This window comes from Bufo bufo, chromosome 3, assembly GCF_905171765.1.
Source record: "Bufo bufo chromosome 3, aBufBuf1.1, whole genome shotgun sequence".
In the NCBI taxonomy this organism is placed as follows: domain Eukaryota; kingdom Metazoa; phylum Chordata; class Amphibia; order Anura; family Bufonidae; genus Bufo; species Bufo bufo.
In genome coordinates, this window is record NC_053391.1 from 408,044,196 (window position 1) to 408,062,396 (window position 18,201).

The window sequence follows — 18,201 nt, forward strand, 5'->3', positions numbered from 1 at the left end:
TAGCTGTAAATAAAATGTTATTTTTTTTACTTATTTATGAAATGCATGGAACAGCAATGGGTACTCTTTTTATGCCCAGCTTTGCGAGTTTGTATATGGGCACTTTTGAGACCGATTTTATCTATTCTAACCATTATTGGTCCCAACACATTATATTCCATAAAACGAATATAGATAACTTGATCTTCATTTAGGAGGGGCCATCCACACTTTTAATGATGTCATTAATTATCTTGATAAAAACAAGTGGGGCCTAGAATTTTCAGGATCCATTACATCATATGTCTAATAATGGCATCATCAGCAAGACCTTTTTCAAAAAGGTGGACAGTTTCCTTGACTATCGCAGTTCACACTACAAGAAGTGGAAAAACAATATTCCTTTTGGACAATTTAAAATAATTTGTCGTAATTGTAATATTCTGGAAAAAAAACAACACTTTAGAGAGAAAAGGTTTTGATCCGCTGAGATTAACAAAGTCTATCGGAGAGCATTCAAATTATCCCAAACGGAGTGCATTATACCCAAAACAATGACCCAGGTTAATGCATTTAATTTCCACCTACAGTTGCAAGACAAATTATGTGAACCCTTTGGAATGATATGGATTTCTGCACAAATTGGTCATAAAATGTGATCTGATCTTCATCTAAGTCACAACAATAGACAATCACAGTCTGCTTAAACTAATAACACACAAAGAATTAAATGTTACCATGTTTTTATTGAACACACCATGTAAACATTCACAGTGAAGGTGGAAAAAGTATGTGAACCCTTGGATTTAATAACTGGTTGAACCTCCTTTGGCAGCAATAACTTCAACCAAACGTTTCCTGTAGTTGCAGATTAAACGTGCACAACGGTCAGGAGTAATTCTTGACCATTCCTCTTTACAGAACTGTTTCAGTTCAGCAATATTCTTGGGATGTCTGATGTGAATTGCTTTCTTGAGGTCGTGCCACTGTATCTCAATCGGATTGAGGTCAGGACTCTGACTGGGCTACTCCAGAAGGCGTATTTTCTACTGTTTAAGCCATTCTGTTGATGATTTACTGCTATGCTTTGGGTCGTTGTCCTGTTGCAACACCCATCTTCTGTTGAGCTTCAGCTCGTGGACAGATGGCCTTAAGTTCTCCTGCAAAATGTCTTGATAAACTTGGGAATTCATTTTTCCTTCGATGATATTAATCTGTACAGGCCCTGACGCAGCAAATCAGCTCCAACCCATGATGCCCCCACCACCATACTTCACAGTTGGGATGAGGTTTTGATGTTGGTGTGCTGTGCCTCTTTTTCTCCACACATAGTGTTGTGTGTTTCTTCCAAACAACTCAACTTTGGTTTCATCTGTCCACAGTATATTTTGCCAGTACTGCTGTGGAACATCCAGGTGCTCTTGTGCAAACTATAAACGTGCAGCAATGTTTTTTTTGGACAGCAGTGGCTTCCTCTGTGGTATCCTCCCATTAAATCCATTCTTGTTTAGTGTTTTACATATCGTAGATTTGCTAACAGGGATGTTAGCATATGCCAGAGACTTTTGTAAGTCTTTAGCTGACACTCTAGGATTCTTCTTCACCTCATTAAGCAGTCTGCGCTGTGCTCTTGCAGTCATCTTTACAGGACGGCCACTCCTAGGGAGAGTAGCAGCAGTGCTGAACTTTCTCCATTTATAGACAATTTGTCTTACCGTGGACTGATGAACAGCAAGTCTTTTGGAGATACTTTTATAACCCTTTCCAGCTTTATGCAAGTCAACAATTCTTAATCGTAGGTCTTCTGAGAGATCTTTTGTGCGAGGCATCATTCACATCAGGCAATGCTTCTTGTGAAAAGCAAACCCAGAACTGGTGTGTGTTTTTTATAGTGCAGGGCAGCTGTAACTAACACCTCCAATCTCATCACATTGAGATGTCATTAGTCTAGGGGTTCACATACTTTTTCCACCTGCACTGTGAATGTTTACATGGTGTGTTCAATAAAAACATGGTAACATTTAATTCTTTGTGTGTTATTAGTTTAAGCAGACTGTGATTGTCTATTGTTGTGACTTAGATGAAGATCAGATCACATTTTATGACCAATTTGTGTGGAAATCCATATCATTCCAAAGGGTTCACATACTTTTTCTTGCAACTGTATAACCACTCTCAAAGAATTATTAGAAACAGTTTAGCCAAACATTGCCATGTACTTTTAAACAATCCTGCATTAAGCAAATCTCTTCTAAAGAAACACAGAATTACATTTAGGAGGGCGTGCACTGTGAAAAACATTCTTGAACCTCGCTGCAACACTCTTTGTAACATAATTTCTTGATTTTTCATACAATGAACTTTTACAAAATCTTGATTATTTGTTCTTTTATTTGAACTATAATGAAATATGTATCTTTCTATTGTTTTATAAGGTATTATACTGCCATTCAACTCCACTCAACAAGGGCGGTCTTGATACCAACTTTACAATGTTACCTATCTTGCCTATGTTATTATTGCTGTCTTATTTTTGGGAAAAAAGTGTCATATTGGACTATTAACCATCATTGGCATGGGGAATGTAGGCATCCATTGGTTTTTATCAATTTTATTGTCAAATAAAACTAGCTCAGTTCTTAAGGGGAAGTGCTGCAATCAAGCTCTTTCTTTTTCTTCTCTACTGATCAAATACATTTTCAACATATGTTTCTTAATTCATTATTAGATTATGTTGGGCTGACAAGGGGGATCCCCGTCTGAGATTGACTTTTATTAGTTAGCCAAAAGTTGCATCCAGCAAAGAAATGAATATGAAGAATACGGCAAAAAGGGAAAAACACTAATAAAATCAGTATTTTATACTGAGGGACTTTACAGGGAGAATACATTCATGTATGACTCTCTCTGCCACCCTGTATCAGGAGGAATAAAAATATCAATCTGTGTCAGGGAACAGTGATAGCTGAGAATTCATGAATATGAGGATTCCCTGATGCAGGACCTGTGCTGGACCTGTTCAGTACAGATTTTTGCAAAAGTACTGGGTCAATTCAAGAAAGCGATCCAGCACTTGATCATGGTATTTAAAGGCTTTAATGACCATGATCGGCAGCATTGCCGGTCACGGTCATTAGCTGCAGGCCTCTTCTGTTTGAAACAGCAGAGACCTGCCGGCCATGGTGCAGCAGAAAGGGTTAAGAGGGGGTTACACATACATAATGTAAAAAATACAAATACGATAAATATTAAACTATTAACCGACTGGTACAGAGGGGGAGAGGACCATGCCCGCAAGAGCCTATAATATACAAGTGAAGGTAAAAGGTGCTCATTTAGCTGTGTGGTGGCAGCATGCTCAGTGCAGGTGGTAGGCTTTTGTAAGAGGTTGGTTTTCAGGTTGCTTTTGAAGGTTTGGATGTTGATGCAGAGTCTGATCTGCTGTGGTAGCGAGTTCCAGAGTATGGGGGATGCTCATGACAAACCTTGCAGACGATTGTGTGAAGAACAGACGAGAGGAGAGAAAAAAGGAGGTCCTCTGAGGATTGGAAATTATGTGTGTGGATGCATCTGAAAAGCAGGTGAAAGATGTAAGGAGGGGACAGGTTGTGGACAGCCTTATATGTAGTTGTTAGTATTTTAAACTGAATTCGCCAGCAGTGGGAAGCCAGTGAAGGGACTGGCAGAGAGGAGCAGCAGAGTAGAAACAAGGGAAGTAGTGGTTTAACTGGGAAGCAGAGTTGAGCATATGTTGGAGGGGTGCAAGAGTGCTAGATGGGAGGCCACATAGGAGTACAAGTGATAGAAGCCCCTAAATCGTAAGGATTCTGAAGCAAATGTCTCTTCTAAAAATTTTATAATCCAGAAAATTGTATAATCCAGCTCTCGTTGAGTTAATTGATCTGAGGTAAGTAAGCGAAACCATTGTAAAGTTGAAGTGTTCATTTTCAGTTAAGTAGATGTTCATCATAAGAATATATATTGCTATAAATGTATTTGTATTTTTTTAGACAGAATCTAGTGGAGTCGGTAACCAGCAGTTACCTCAAAACCTGCACTTATCATAAAGATACAGACCCATTGTGTCCTGTAATTCGACTGGGATATATTGTGGAGCAGACAGGACAGAAATTCAGAGACATAGCACAAAAGGTAAAATTAATGTAGATCTTTAGTTATTTATTGTGGTTAGCTTCAGTGCATACTATTTAAAAACTGTTTAGCTTCAAACTACCGTTGTGGCTTATATTTATAACAGAAGTCACACTTTCTGCCAGATTCATTGAACAATAGATACCACAGGTATCACACTGATGTTATTGATGGGTCTTCCAGGCTTCAGCACACTTAGCACACTTAGAAACAGTACATGTCATTTTTGGCTTGCTGACCAAAACATATTCAAAATTGAAAACCAAAAACTGGTTAGTAAAGCTCAATAACTGTCTAAGACATGCTCAGATGTGGAATATGAGTCTTATTCAGGGCCATCTTTAACGCGGGGCAAAAGGGGCAGCTGCCCCGGGGCCCAGTTGCTCTTGTGGGGCCCAAGGCAGCTGCCTCTTGAGCCCCGCTGGCCAATGGCGTAGCATGGGGGGGGGCGTTGCCCCGGGCGCAAAATTCCAGCAGTCGCTAGCAGGGCCGCTCCACCAATTAGGCAAAGTGACGTGATGGCCCCAGGCGGCATGGCGGCAGGGCACAGGGAGATAAGCGCTTCCCTTGTGGAAGCACTCATCTTCATAGTAATCTGTATTGCCGTCCTAAGGACAGCAATACAGATAGATGTGCTGCGGCGGGGCAGGGGAGGGAGAGGCGTCTTCCTTCCCTGTTCCTATAATAGGCTGCACGCACTAGGCCTGCAGCCTATCAGAGGCCGGTGCAGGCGGCGTGATTACATCATCGCGCCGCCTGAGCCATAAAGCGCGGGACACAGGCCGGAAGAGGCCTGCATCGCATCGCTGCCAGCCTGATGGAGGTAAGTAGAAGTGTTTATTTTTTTATATGTTACTACTTACTGGGACATGATTGGGGGGCATCTATGGGGGCAATTGTTACTGGCACATGATTGGGGGGCATCTATGGGGGCACTTGTTACTGGCACATGATTGGGGGGGCATCTATGGGGGCACTTGTTACTGGCACTTGATTGGGGGACATCTATGGGGGCACTTGTTACTGGCAAATGATTGGGGGGCATTTATGGGGGCACTTGTTATTGACACATGATTGGGGGGCATCTATGGGGGCATTTGTTACTGACACATGATTGGGGGGCATCTATGGGGGCACTTGTTACTGGCACATGATTGGGGGGCATCTATGGGGGCACTTATTACTAGCACATAATTGGGGGTACTGTGGGGGCATATGTGGGGGCACTTCTTACTGGCACATAATTGGTGGCACTTTTTACTGGAAAATTATTGGGTGGCACTATGGGGGCATCTATTGGGGCACTTCTTACTGGCACATTATTGGGGTACTATGGGGGCATCTACTGAGGCCACAAAGAAGGGGTATTTTATATGGGGGAACGGGGGAGAGGAACACTATGGGGGCTTCTACTGAGGCCACAAAGAAGGGGTACATTATATGGGGTCTCTGTATAGAGGCATTTTATACTGGGGCACATTATGGTGGGTACTATAGGGAAGGGGAGAGAGGAGTACTATGGACTCATCTATGGGGGCACTAAGAAGTGGTATTTTATACTTGCAAATTATGGGTGACACTGAGGGCATCTACTGGGGCACTATATATGGGGCATTTTATACTGGTGGGAGCAATAGGAAGGATGGGGGCATTTTCTGGGGGCACTATATAGGGGTATTTTATACTGGCACATGATGGGGGCACTATGGGGACATTAGCTCAACTGGGGGCATTAAAAGGGGGTATTTTTTGCACTGGCACAATTATAAGGAGAATTATTACTACTGGGGGCATTATGATGGGCTTTATTACTACTGGGGGTCTATGGGGAACATGATTACTAGTATGGGCACTATGGGAGCATTATTACTTCTGGGGCACAGTGGGGACATGTTGGGGGCACTGTAGGAGCACTATTACTACCATGTGTGCTCTAGCAGAGAATTATTCCTATTGGACTTTTGGGAGCACTATTAGTGTGGGGGCACCTTGGCACAGTATTAGCTTACCGCAATTATTTTTGGGGGACATTATGTTTACAACATTAGTGTCAGGGGCACTATTTGCTGGGCGCAGTTATTTTAGGTCACTGTGTGCCAGTAATTATTAAAGGGCACTATTTGCCTGGTACTACTGTTATCAGGTGGTTTATCTGTTTCTGCAGTATAGTATTGGGGAGCACAGCGGCACAGTATTGGGGGTGGTAGGATGATTTGTCCAGAAGATGGGAGGATGATGGAAAAGTAGTAAACTAAGATTTTGTTTGTCAAACTGCAGAGACGAGAAATGTCTGAAAAATGGTGGTCTGGTCTGAAAGGAGAAGATGAGGAAAGAGAACATCTACATCAAAGAGACGTCACTGGATGTAAGAGGTATGTGGCGCTGTATTACCCTATATGTAGGGGTGGATGGAGGGGTTAGTAGTACAGTATGATCTGCACATTGTAAAAAAAAAAAGTAATCTGCAAAATACTATATATTCGTGTCAGAAGTGTTGTGCTTTTAAAATAGAATGATGATACAACCATTTTATTTGATACTTTTGTGCTGATTCTTTATTTTTTTCCCTCTATATTAAGGGACACTATAGTCACCAGAAACACAACAGCTAAACGTAGTAGTTCTGGTGTCTATAGCATGTCTCTGCAAGCTTTTTAATGTAAACACTGCCTTTTCAGAAAAAAAGGCAGTATTTACATTACAGCCAAGGAACACCTCTAGTGGCCACTCAAAATTATTAAAGTTTACTACTCTACGAGGTGTGTGGATTTTTGTTTTGTATGTGTGTTGTGGTGGAGAGCGTGATTGTAAGCTAGGGTGTGGGAAGGCCCAAGTAAATTCTTGCCCAGGGTCCAATCAATATTAAAGATGGAGCTGGTCTTATTAATATAAATTATTGGGCAATTTCCTTAAAAAAATTAGAGAGAAGGAGAACAGATATGGCTACCTTCTGGGCGAAGAAGGAAGGAGAGAGAAAATATGAGAGAAAAATAGATCCGAATTTTGAAAACACATACAAGGGTATCAGGAGTTACATAGTTTAAATAGTTAATATGGTTGAAAAAAGACATAGGTCCATCAAGTTTAACCAAGGGATGGGTGGGGATGTGAATCCCAGAAAGGAAGTGAGTTAAGCACTTGTCGTGGGTGCTGTTATGCAGTGGGTGTGAACTGATTTGAATTGGGGCTACTCCTAAAGGCATTATCCTGGCAGTCCCCGGTATACACTCTTTAACCCCTACACAGGGATCTATAGTTCACTGCAGGGTATCCCCAGCTACCTCTTGGAGTAGTCTCTGTTTGGTTGACAGCTGACCCGAGGGGTCATGGGACACTGGTGTAGAGCACCTAGGGGTCAGACAAAACTGTAGTCAGGGACGGGCCCAAGTCAGGGCAGGCAGAGTACGTGCAATCCGATAAACAGACTGAGGTTGGGGCAGGCAGCTCAGTGTCAGTATGGAGATCAAACAGAGGTCAGGTTAGGCAACTTAGGGCCCGCAGGGAAGGAGAGGAGAATGAGAGGTGGATCTGTGCCAGAGCATCATATTGGGTGAGAAAGGCCATGAAGTATCAACGTTGGAGAGAGCTTGACTGTCTAGTCTCATCTCTCCAGTTTCCTGCCTTGAGGAGACGGGTTCTCATATAGTGACCTTTGGCTCCGCATTACATGCACAAGTCACTGTTTCTATGTTGGCGCTTCCCCTCAGACAATTGGACTTTGTCCAGCTCCAGGGGTTGAAGAAGATGGGAGTATGGACCTTTGAAAGAAGGTGCCAGTCTGAGAACTCTCTGCTTACGTGCTGATTCCTTGAGGCACTCTCTAAAGTGGAGGTCAATCTGGGTGGTCAGGGTAATCAAGTCATCCATGGTAGATGGTACAGTACATATTGACCTGCCAACTCATTCTTTATGCACCCTAGCAGCACCTCCCAGAAAGTAGCCACCAGGGCCTCATTCCACTGTTCAATGGCAGTTCAGAGGCAATGGTTTTATATTGCGTGCTGCTTATGGGCTATGCAGCAACATCCACAACTCCTAACAGAGAGAAGTGCAGGGGGTATGAGGTTTCAGGCCAGGGCACCCTGTACCACTTTAAAAATAATTTTAAAACCAGCCTCTTGTATCCTGCTAGCGATTAAGGATTTGTGTGTTATGTGTATAGACAATCCCTCTGTTCAGCTTTGAATAAAACACCCAAGTCCCTCTCCAAATTAAGCAAATAGCAAAGAACTGGAGAGTCAATTGGCAAGATCAACATCCCATAGAGGTAAGATAGGGCTTGTGGATAACATCTGATGCTTTGCATAGACATTCAAAAGGTGTTTTAGAATACATGGAATCTGAGGGGTGGGGCAGGGATGTCAGTTAGTAGACAACCCCTAAGGGGCTGGAGTTCTTATATTGATACAAGGGGAAACTGCTACAAGAGGACATTGTTTTAAATTAGAGGGGCAAAGTTTAAAAGTAATATCAGGAAGCATTACTTTACTGAGAGAGTAGTGGATGCATGGAATAGCCTTCCTGCAGAAGTGGTAGCTGCAAATACAGTGAAGGAGTTTAAGCATGCAAGGGATAGGCATAAGGCCATCCTTCATATAAGATAGGGCCAGGGGCTATTCATAGTATTCAGTATATTGGGCAGACTAGATGGGCCAAATGATTCTTATCTGCCGACACATTCTATGTTTCTATGTTTGGGTGGTTACCAAATTCCCTTTCTGCAATGAAATGTGGACCCAGATTTTAATATTGGCTGTCGAGGGAAGAGTTATTCTTTCTGTCAAGACTGCCAATGGAGCCTCTGACAACAGAGTGAATTGAGCCTTACTTAATATCTATATTTACAAATTCAAATACAGGAGCAGCTTCTATGACTAGATAACAAAAGGCTGTTTAAGAAGGCATTTATTTCAAAATGGCGGTTGGATACCCACTGATCAAACACTTATCCTCTATCTTGTGTATAGGACATAATTGTTATTAGTGGCACAACACTTTTAAAAGGGTTGTACATCCCATGACAACCCATTTGGGTTGTAACGCCCGGACATCAGTTGTTGATGGTGGAAGTTCTGCCTGGTCATTCATTTACTCTGTAGTGATCACAAAAGCTGTCCATTTAGTGCATGACATACTCACTGATTATTATTATTTTTTTTATGACAATAATAGTGTAAAATATTAAGATCCAACCACTAGTAAGTACATCCTACCCCACCACATATAAATCAACTATGTAATGCAAAAAAAAAGAGTCATCCCAAAACAAATGCCCAAATACTAACTTTCTAAATCCCACTAGTGACACAATAATACTGATAATATATATTATATAATTTCAACATATGCCAAAATGCTTCCCAATCGTGGATAGGCATCATTGAAAAAATAAGATTTTGGATTAACTCTATTAACTTTTATGTGACTACCCACATCAAAATAATCTTGAAACGTTGCAGTTTTTACACTGCCCACTAAAGCAGTAAAAGTAAGATGATACTAAGAATATGCAATCAGTTTTAAAGAACTGAATAAATCTCCCACAATTAAATGATAATTAAATTACTCTGCTGAATCTGTCCTAGTCTACACAGCAAAGCCACAAATAAGCTGAAGAAAACAGTAAATGGCAGCTTATTGTGCGTGCTCCAATGGCTAGAATTGAGAACTGAAATATTTCAGGATTTTTCTACTGATAATCACACAAAAAGTCATAAAAATAATGCAATTTAATTAAAATATTTTCTGATAATGAATATATATATATATATATATATACACACTACTTGGGTGGCGTTCGGGTGAAATTTATGGAAAACGTAAAAAAGTTCACGCTACAGTAATATATCATGAAAGTAGGGCATTTAAGTAGAAGCATGCATTGGTGATTTCCTCATCTCAAACAATTTATTAATACAAAAGCCAACAACAGCTGTGGGTATACCTCCACAAAAATGTCAATGTCTCAATAACTTGTCATGTGGCCTTGAGCATCAATTACAGCTTGACAACTATGTCTCATGCTGTTCACAAGTCGACTTATTGTCTGCTGAGGCATGGCATCCCACTCTTCTTGAAGGGCGGCCCTCAGGTCATTGAGGTTCTGGGGTACAGAGGTAGAAAGCCTTTACACGGTGACTCAGCTGATCCCATAGCTTTTCAATGGGATTCAGGTCTGGAGAAAGTGCAGGCCACTCCATTTGACGTACCCCAGTCTCCAGCAGCCATTCCCTAATGATGTGACTGTGATGAGTTGGTGCATTGTCGTCCATGAAGATGAAATTAGGCCTGGGTTGTTCATGCAGAGGCACAATGACTAGATTGATGATGTTATTCAAGTAGTATGGGCTGGTCGCTGTACCATTCACAAAGTGTAGGGCAGTTCTGTATTGACTAGACACACCTGCCCACACTGTAACACCATCACTACCATAACACTCTACAACATCGTTGGTGGCCATCATTTCTGTTTAGCGTGAATCGACTTTTAGCAGTGAACAGCACTGATGCCCACTGGTCCCTCATCCAGCGTAGATGCTCCCTGGCTAATGCAACACGATGATGCCTGTGCCTTGTAGTGTGGTCAGGTACACTTGCAGGTAGTCTAGCATGCAGACCATGGTGATGTAAACGGTTTTGAATGGTCTGATGTGACACTTTGTGTGCCTCTTTCACTTCCCTTAAATGTGTCTGGAGTTGTGTGGCATTCATCATCCGGTTCCACAGGGTATTGTTCACAATGAAGCGGTCATCAGTGTGGGATGTGGCCAAAAGACGTCCACTTCTATGCCTTTCTGTGACTCTTCCAATCTGCCTATTGCAACCTGTCGATGACACTCTGTGACAATCTAAGCTCAGTGGCCAGTTCCATCTGAAAACATCCTGCTTAAAGCCTTGCAATGGCGAGGTACTGTTGATCAATTGTTAGGTGTCGTCTTGGTCTCATGATGTCAAAATGTAAACAGCATGATGAGGTAGACTGTTTAAATACCAATTCTAATTGAACCATTAAATTTATTGTGAGATTCATGGATCAAACACCTGTTGTGAATTTATGCCGTTAAGATTGTTGGTTAGAGTGCATTTTAGGTTCATCCTGAAATTTCAACCACAAGTCAAATATCTCTAACTTTTTGTGAGTAGTGTATATACAGTCAGGTCCATAAATATTGGGACATCGACACAATTCTAACATTTTTTGCTTTATACACCACCACAATGGATTTGAAATGAAACAAACAAGATGTGATTTAACTGCATAAGGTCGGCTTTAATTTGAGGGTATTTACATCCAAATCAGGTAAACGGTGTAGGAATTAAAACAGTTTACATATGTGCCTCCCGCTTGTTAAGGGACCAAAAGTAATGGGACAATTGGCTTCTCAGCTGTTCCATGGCCAGGTGTGTGTTATTTCCTCATTATCCCAATTACAATTAGCAGATAAAAGGCCCAGAGTTCATTTCAAGTGTGCTATTTGCATTTGGAATCTGTTGCTGTCAACTCTCAAGATGAGATCCAAAGAGCTGTCACTATCAGTGAAGCAAGTCATCATTAGGCTGAAAAAACAAAACAAACCCATCAGAGAGATAGCAAAAACATTAGGCATGGGAAAAACAACTGTTTGGAACATTCTCAAAAATAAGGAACGCACCGGTGAGCTCAGCAACACCAAAAGACCCGGAAGACCACGGAAAACAACTGTGGTGGATGACCAAAGAATTATTTCCCTGGTGAAGAAAACACCCTTCACAACAGTTGGCCAGATCAAGAACACTCTCCAGGAGGTAGGTGTATGTGTGTCAAAGTCAACAATCAAGAGAAGACTTCACCAGAGTGAATACAGAGGGTTCACCACAAGATGTAAACCATTGGTGAGCCTCAAAAACGGGAAGGCCAGATTAGAGTTTGACAAACAGCATCTAAAAAGCCTTCAGAGTGCTGAAACAACATTCTATAGACAGATGAGACCAAGATCAACTTGTACCAGAGTAATGGGAAGAGAAGAGTATGGAGAAGGAAAGGAACTGCTCATGATCCTAAGCATACCACCTCATCAGTGAAGCATGGGGGTGGTAGTGTCATGGCGTGGGTATGTATGGCTGCCAATGGAACTGGTTCTCTTGTATTTATTGATGATGTGACTGCTGACATAAGCAGCAGGATTAATTCTGAAGTGTTTCAGGCAATATTATCTGCTCATATTCAGCCAAATGCTTCAGAACTCATTGGACAGTGCTTCACAGTGCAGATGGACAATGACCCAAAGCATACTGCAAAAACAACCAAAGAGTTTTTTAAGGGAAATAAGTGGAATGTTATGCAATGGCCAAGTCAATCCCCTGACCTGAATCAGATTGAGCATGCATTTCACTTGCTGAAAACAAAACTGAAGGGAAAATGCCCCAAGAGCAAGCAGGAACTGAAGACAGTTCCAGTAGAGGCCTGGCAGAGCATGACCAGGGATGAAACCCAGCGTCTGGTGATGTCTATGCATTCCAGACTTCAGGCTGTAATTGACTGCAAAGGATTTGCAACCAAGTATTAAAAAGTGAAAGTTTGATTTATGATTATTATTCTGTCCCATTACCTTTGGTCCCGTAACAAGTGGGAGGCACATATGCAAACTGTTGTAATTCCTACACCGTTCACCTGATTTGGATGTAAATACCTTCAAATTAAAGCTGACAGTCTGCAGTTAAAGCACATCTTGTTCGTTTCATTTTAAATCCATTGTGTTGGTGTATAGAGCCAAAAATGTTAGAATTGTGTCGATGTCCCAATATTTATGGACCTGACTGTATATAAATATATATATATAAAGATAAAAGAATAGAGCAGCACTCCGGTATAGTGAAAAAATAAAACTATTTATTCACCCGGTAGTGACGCAACGTTTCGGCTCCAACATGAAGCCTTTCTCAAGCTGTTGGAGCCGAAACGCCGCGTCACTACTGGGTGGATAAACAGTTTTCTTTTTTCACCATACCAGAGTGCTGCTCTATTCTTTTATTTTTATTATCCTGGGATGCTTTTCCCATTGGAGATTGCACCCAATTTTCTAATCAAAAGGTTGGTGCTGCCATTCATTGCATTTGTGTATATATATATATATATATATATATATATATATACTGTATATATATATATATATATATATATATATATACACTAATAATACTATAAACCATATAACTATTAATTCTGGTAAAAAATGTATTATGCCACAGGGAGGAACAATTAGTATTGTAATAGACTGGCACTGTGATCTTGATTGGCCGTTGAAACACTGCAAACCCACATATAATTTCCATGCCCTACACGATGAAAACTCAGTCTCGAAAGGCTTCAACTTCAGGTAGGTCAGTTGTTTTTATATAAAGAACAATTTTTGGGCTTGTTCACAAAAGAATGAGCAGATTTTTTTGTTTTAATAAAAAATGTTGTCTACAATATTTTTCATTTAAAGACATGCAAGGTACTACAAGGAGGGTGGAATAAGGAAAAGGACATTATTCAAAGTTTTTGGCATTCGTTTCGACATCCTTGTGAATGGAGAGGTAATGTACATATCACTATATTGATTCACTTTCATGTATTTTATATTGGAGGTCACAGAGATTACCCATTTTTCAATATGAATATACGGTAATATAGTTCTCATCATATCTGGCACTTATACTGTACATAGGTGCAGCTCTATTCAGAAAGTATGTGTACATTAAAGGCGTTGTCTCATCTCCTTCTTTTACCTCTTCAGCTGCGCCAGAGCACCCAACTTCCTGTCTGCTGCGTGGGCGGGAACTTTTTGTTTGATTGACAGACAAGCAGCACTGTGGTGATGTCATAGCGCGGCTTGCCTCCATGTGCGTGCTCCCGATGGCTTACAGCAAGTGAACTTTCTAAGCCCTGAATAACTTTACAGAGCTTAGCAGTTGCGTTTGCTGTGCATTCCAGGATAGAACGGCTCCAGGGCTACTCCTCCACTGAGATCAAAGACACTACAGAGCAGCGCCTGGATCGGGAGCTACAATGCTTGAACGCTTATGCATACTGCCGCCCTGCTACTAGACTAAAGAGAGATCATACCTCGCATGCACGGCCACTGCTGTTGGATCACAGCAGTGGCCGTATCTCCTGATGGAAGAAATTTTAATTGAAGGGGTTCTCCGTGCTTTTAATATTGATGATCAGATCAGCAGGGATCCGACACCCGGCATCCCCCACCCCCGATTAGTTGTATGAAGGGAAGATGCACGCAGTGCCATCTGACTTCTCTCTTCCTGCTTGCTGCTACTATGTCTATGGCGTTCAGGAAGAGAGAAGGGAGACGGCACTCGCGTATTTCGCGTGCCTTCTTTTCAAACAGCTGATCGGCGGGGTTGCCGGGGGTCAGACTCCCGCTAATCTGATATTGATGACCTATCCTGAAGATAGACATAAAAATAAAGATGAAACGTGACCAGCGTCTTCCTTTGTGCAAGATTTATTTTCTACCAACACAGCAGACAGGCAAAGTTTCGGCTTCACACAAGCTTTTCCCAAGTCATCTTTATTTTTATGTCTACCATTTACAGCGGGAAAGAGTCTTACTGCTGGTGACCGTCCGTGACGCTTCCAAAGATTTGGGATACTGGTGCTGTCCTTGAAACATATTTTAACCCCGCTAAATACAAACTGCAATTTTAAAAATTGCCTTTGGTCTCAACCACCTTATTCAACTTTTATTTTGGAAAAATTGGAAGGGGTGCCTCATAATATGGCGCCCATTCTGAACACCGTATTTCTCAATATATTTATAACAAACAACTGACAAAAATACATTAATAAATCTCCTGCTTCTCTTCTATTACAAAGATAGCTAGCTGCCTGCGGCCACCACTAGGGGAAGCTCATTACATAGGAATTTATAAAGTTATCATGGAAGCTGTAATCATGTTTTCACTGAGCTCCCCCTAGTGGCGGCTGCTTGAAAATGCAGTGGTTTCATGTTGGGAAGAGAAATTGTTCAGCACTGGGCCCCCTTCCCCCCAGGCCCCATAGCAGTTGCGTGATCTGCCTACATTGCAGATACGCCACTGCAGATGCTATTATAAAACAGAAGACGAATAGCCCCATAATTTATGGTAATACCAGAGAACAACAGACAGCTTACTCTGCAGCAGTATTATTGACATCACAGAAATTCCTTGCGCTGATGGGCTCAGGGGCAGGCAGAGAAGAGGTAGGCCACATTTTCTCTGTCTGCCTACATATAAAGATCACTGATAATGGTGTATCTATATATGGGGATAGCAGGGAACACACAGATCATGTGCTACCCTGAGCCCCAGTAGTGGAACATAAAGGGAGAGATTTATTAAGAACCTCCCACACCACCATCTCTTTTCGGAAGGTGCCAAGGTCAGTGATAAAATACCATTTGTGCAAAATGTATAAATTATTAAAGATAAGTAAATATATTAAACTGTAAAATACGAAATAAAGAAAATCTAACAAAAGTATGAAATAGTCTCTCCCCCGAAAAAAATATACACCCACACATGCCATTATAAGTCAGGTATTCAAGCATACATACAGTCATATCACACAGAATATACATTACCGTAAACAGTCAGCAATAAACCGAAGGTCACTGATCTACCCCACACTACTTTTGTATCTACTTTTGATTAAAAAAAATATCTGAGAGAGAAACATGTAAAGCTAAAATTTAGTTTTTTGTTCCACGCTATATTGAGGTGACACATTATAGCGGTTGTCCAGGTTCAGAGCTGCACCTGGACATACCCACATTTTCACCCCTCCGGCCCCCGTGATATGAGCATCAGAGCTGGATTGCACAGGGCAAGGGCTTGTTTGTTTACTTTGGTACACTGCTAGGTAGAGGCTTCTACCCACCAGTGTATTCGGTGATGTCACCGGCTCTGATGTTTTTTTGACACCATGTCCCATTTGAAGCTCCTTGATGCACCCCTAGAGTAGAAACTCCAAAAAAGTGACGCCATTTTGGAAACTACGTGGTAAGGTGGCAGTTTTGTTGGTACTATTTTAGGGTACATATGATTTTTGGTTGCTCTATATTACACTTTTTGTGAGGCAAGGTAACACAGTTTTTATTTATCTGACAGGTTAGATCATGTGGTATTTTTATAGAGCAGGTTGTTACGGACACGACAATACGAAATATGACTACTTTTTGGGGTTGTTTGTTTCAGTTTTACATAACAAAGCATTTTTGAAGGAAAAAGGATTTTTTTAGTGTCTCCACATTCTGAAAGCCGTAGTTTTATTTATTTTTTGGGCAACTGTCTTGTGTAGGGGCTCATTTTTTTCGGGATGAGATGACTGTTTGATTGGTACTATTATAGGGTGCATATGACTTTTTGATCGCTTGCTATTACACTTTTTGTGATGTAAGGTGACAAAAAATAGTTTTTGTTACACCGTTTATATTTAAAAAAATTTATGGTGTTCACCTGAGGGATTAGGTCATGTGATATTTTTATAGAGCAGGTTATTACGGACGCGGCAATACCTAATATGTATACTTTTTTTTATTTACTTAAGTTTTACAACAATAACAGCATTTAAAAAAAAATAAAAAATAATGTTTTAGTGTCTCCATATTCTGAGCCATATTTTTTTTATTTTTTGGGCGATTGTCTTAGGTAGGGGCTGATTTTGTGTGGGATGAGGTGACGGTTAGATTGGTACTATTTTGTCGGTCATATGCCTTTTTGATCGCTTGGTGTTGTACTTTTAGCGATGTAAGGTGACAAAAAATGGTTTATTTAGCACATTTTCTATTTTTGTGTTTTGTGTTCATCTGAGGGGTTAAGTCATGTGATATGTTTATAGAGCCGGTGTATACGGACACGGCGATACCTAATATGTCTACTTTTCTTTTTTTCCCTATTTTTAACAAAAAAAATTTACTTTATTTGGGGGAAATTACTTTTTTTTTTTACTTGAAACTTTTTAATTTTTTTGGGGGGGGAATTAATTTTTTATACTTTTTTTCACATTTTTTTTTCTCCCACTTTGGGACTTCAACTTTTGGGGGTCTGCAACTTTTTAACTGCCATTTGCACTAAAATTTGAGCAGATGGAGTTTTTATTTTTTTAAAGGAGCATGGTGTGGGCAGGGCTATCAGCCCCAGTAGTTTTATCATCATTTACTCCAGTTTTGTCGTGTAAACAATGACTGAAACCTACACCAGCTACAAGGTCAGGATTTCATACTAGCGCACGGACTGCTGTAGGATGTACTTAATTCATGACAAGGCATAAATTAAGCATATCCTTTGACTACACAGGGGATAGAAAACACTGGTTTTGATAAACCTCCCCCAGTGAGCTTTAGCAGTCCACACATAAAAAAAAGTCAATTGGTAGCCATCTACAGCAAGGAAAACAACTTGCGGATGTGTACATACTAAACAATATCTCCAATATTTATTTTACAGGGAGGAAAATTTGATATAATTCCAACAATGACGACAATCGGCTCAGGAATTGGTATTTTTGGTGTGGTAAGTTTACAAATCTGTTTCACAGTGTGTCATGTTAGCAGTGTTTATCCATGTGTCTACATCATGTATATAACAGCTATATATACACACATATTCAGCAATATTAGGACCATGGCTACATCACACGTTTCTGGCATTAATAAAATTAGAAACAAAAGGCAATAATAAAACATTATTTATGTATTATGTCATGTCTATACTAATAAAAATTACATTGCATGGAAATCTAGTGGGTTACCTTTCAGAAACCCACTTAGAAACAGTTGTAATGGCACAGCTGCTCGCCTGAGTACTACTTGCTTGTGATGTCACAGTAGTATACCTGTTGGAACCACACCTGTTATGTCTCAACAGCTGGAATAAAACCCACTTGTGAAGTCACAGCAGTTCACTTAACAGAAACCCACTTATGGTGTCACGGCAGCGCATGTAAATGAAGCACAGTTGTGAAGTCACAGTACTTTACCTGAATAAAACTCACTTGTGATGTGAGAGGAGCTTACCTGACACAAACACAATTGTGATATAACGGTAGCT

The 18,201-nt window shown here is 40.8% G+C and overlaps 1 protein-coding gene across 1 annotated transcript in view; it reads left to right on the forward strand.

Annotated features, from left to right (window-relative positions):
• Window positions 1–18,201, forward strand: part of P2RX1 (purinergic receptor P2X 1) — a 128,124-nt gene that overhangs the window by 103,317 nt on the left and 6,606 nt on the right. Inside the window, exons 7-10 of the mRNA XM_040424853.1 lie at window positions 3,990–4,131; window positions 13,360–13,487; window positions 13,599–13,689; window positions 17,599–17,664. Of these exons, the coding sequence (XP_040280787.1) occupies window positions 3,990–4,131; window positions 13,360–13,487; window positions 13,599–13,689; window positions 17,599–17,664 (427 nt within the window). The remainder of the gene's footprint in view (window positions 1–3,989; window positions 4,132–13,359; window positions 13,488–13,598; window positions 13,690–17,598; window positions 17,665–18,201) is intronic.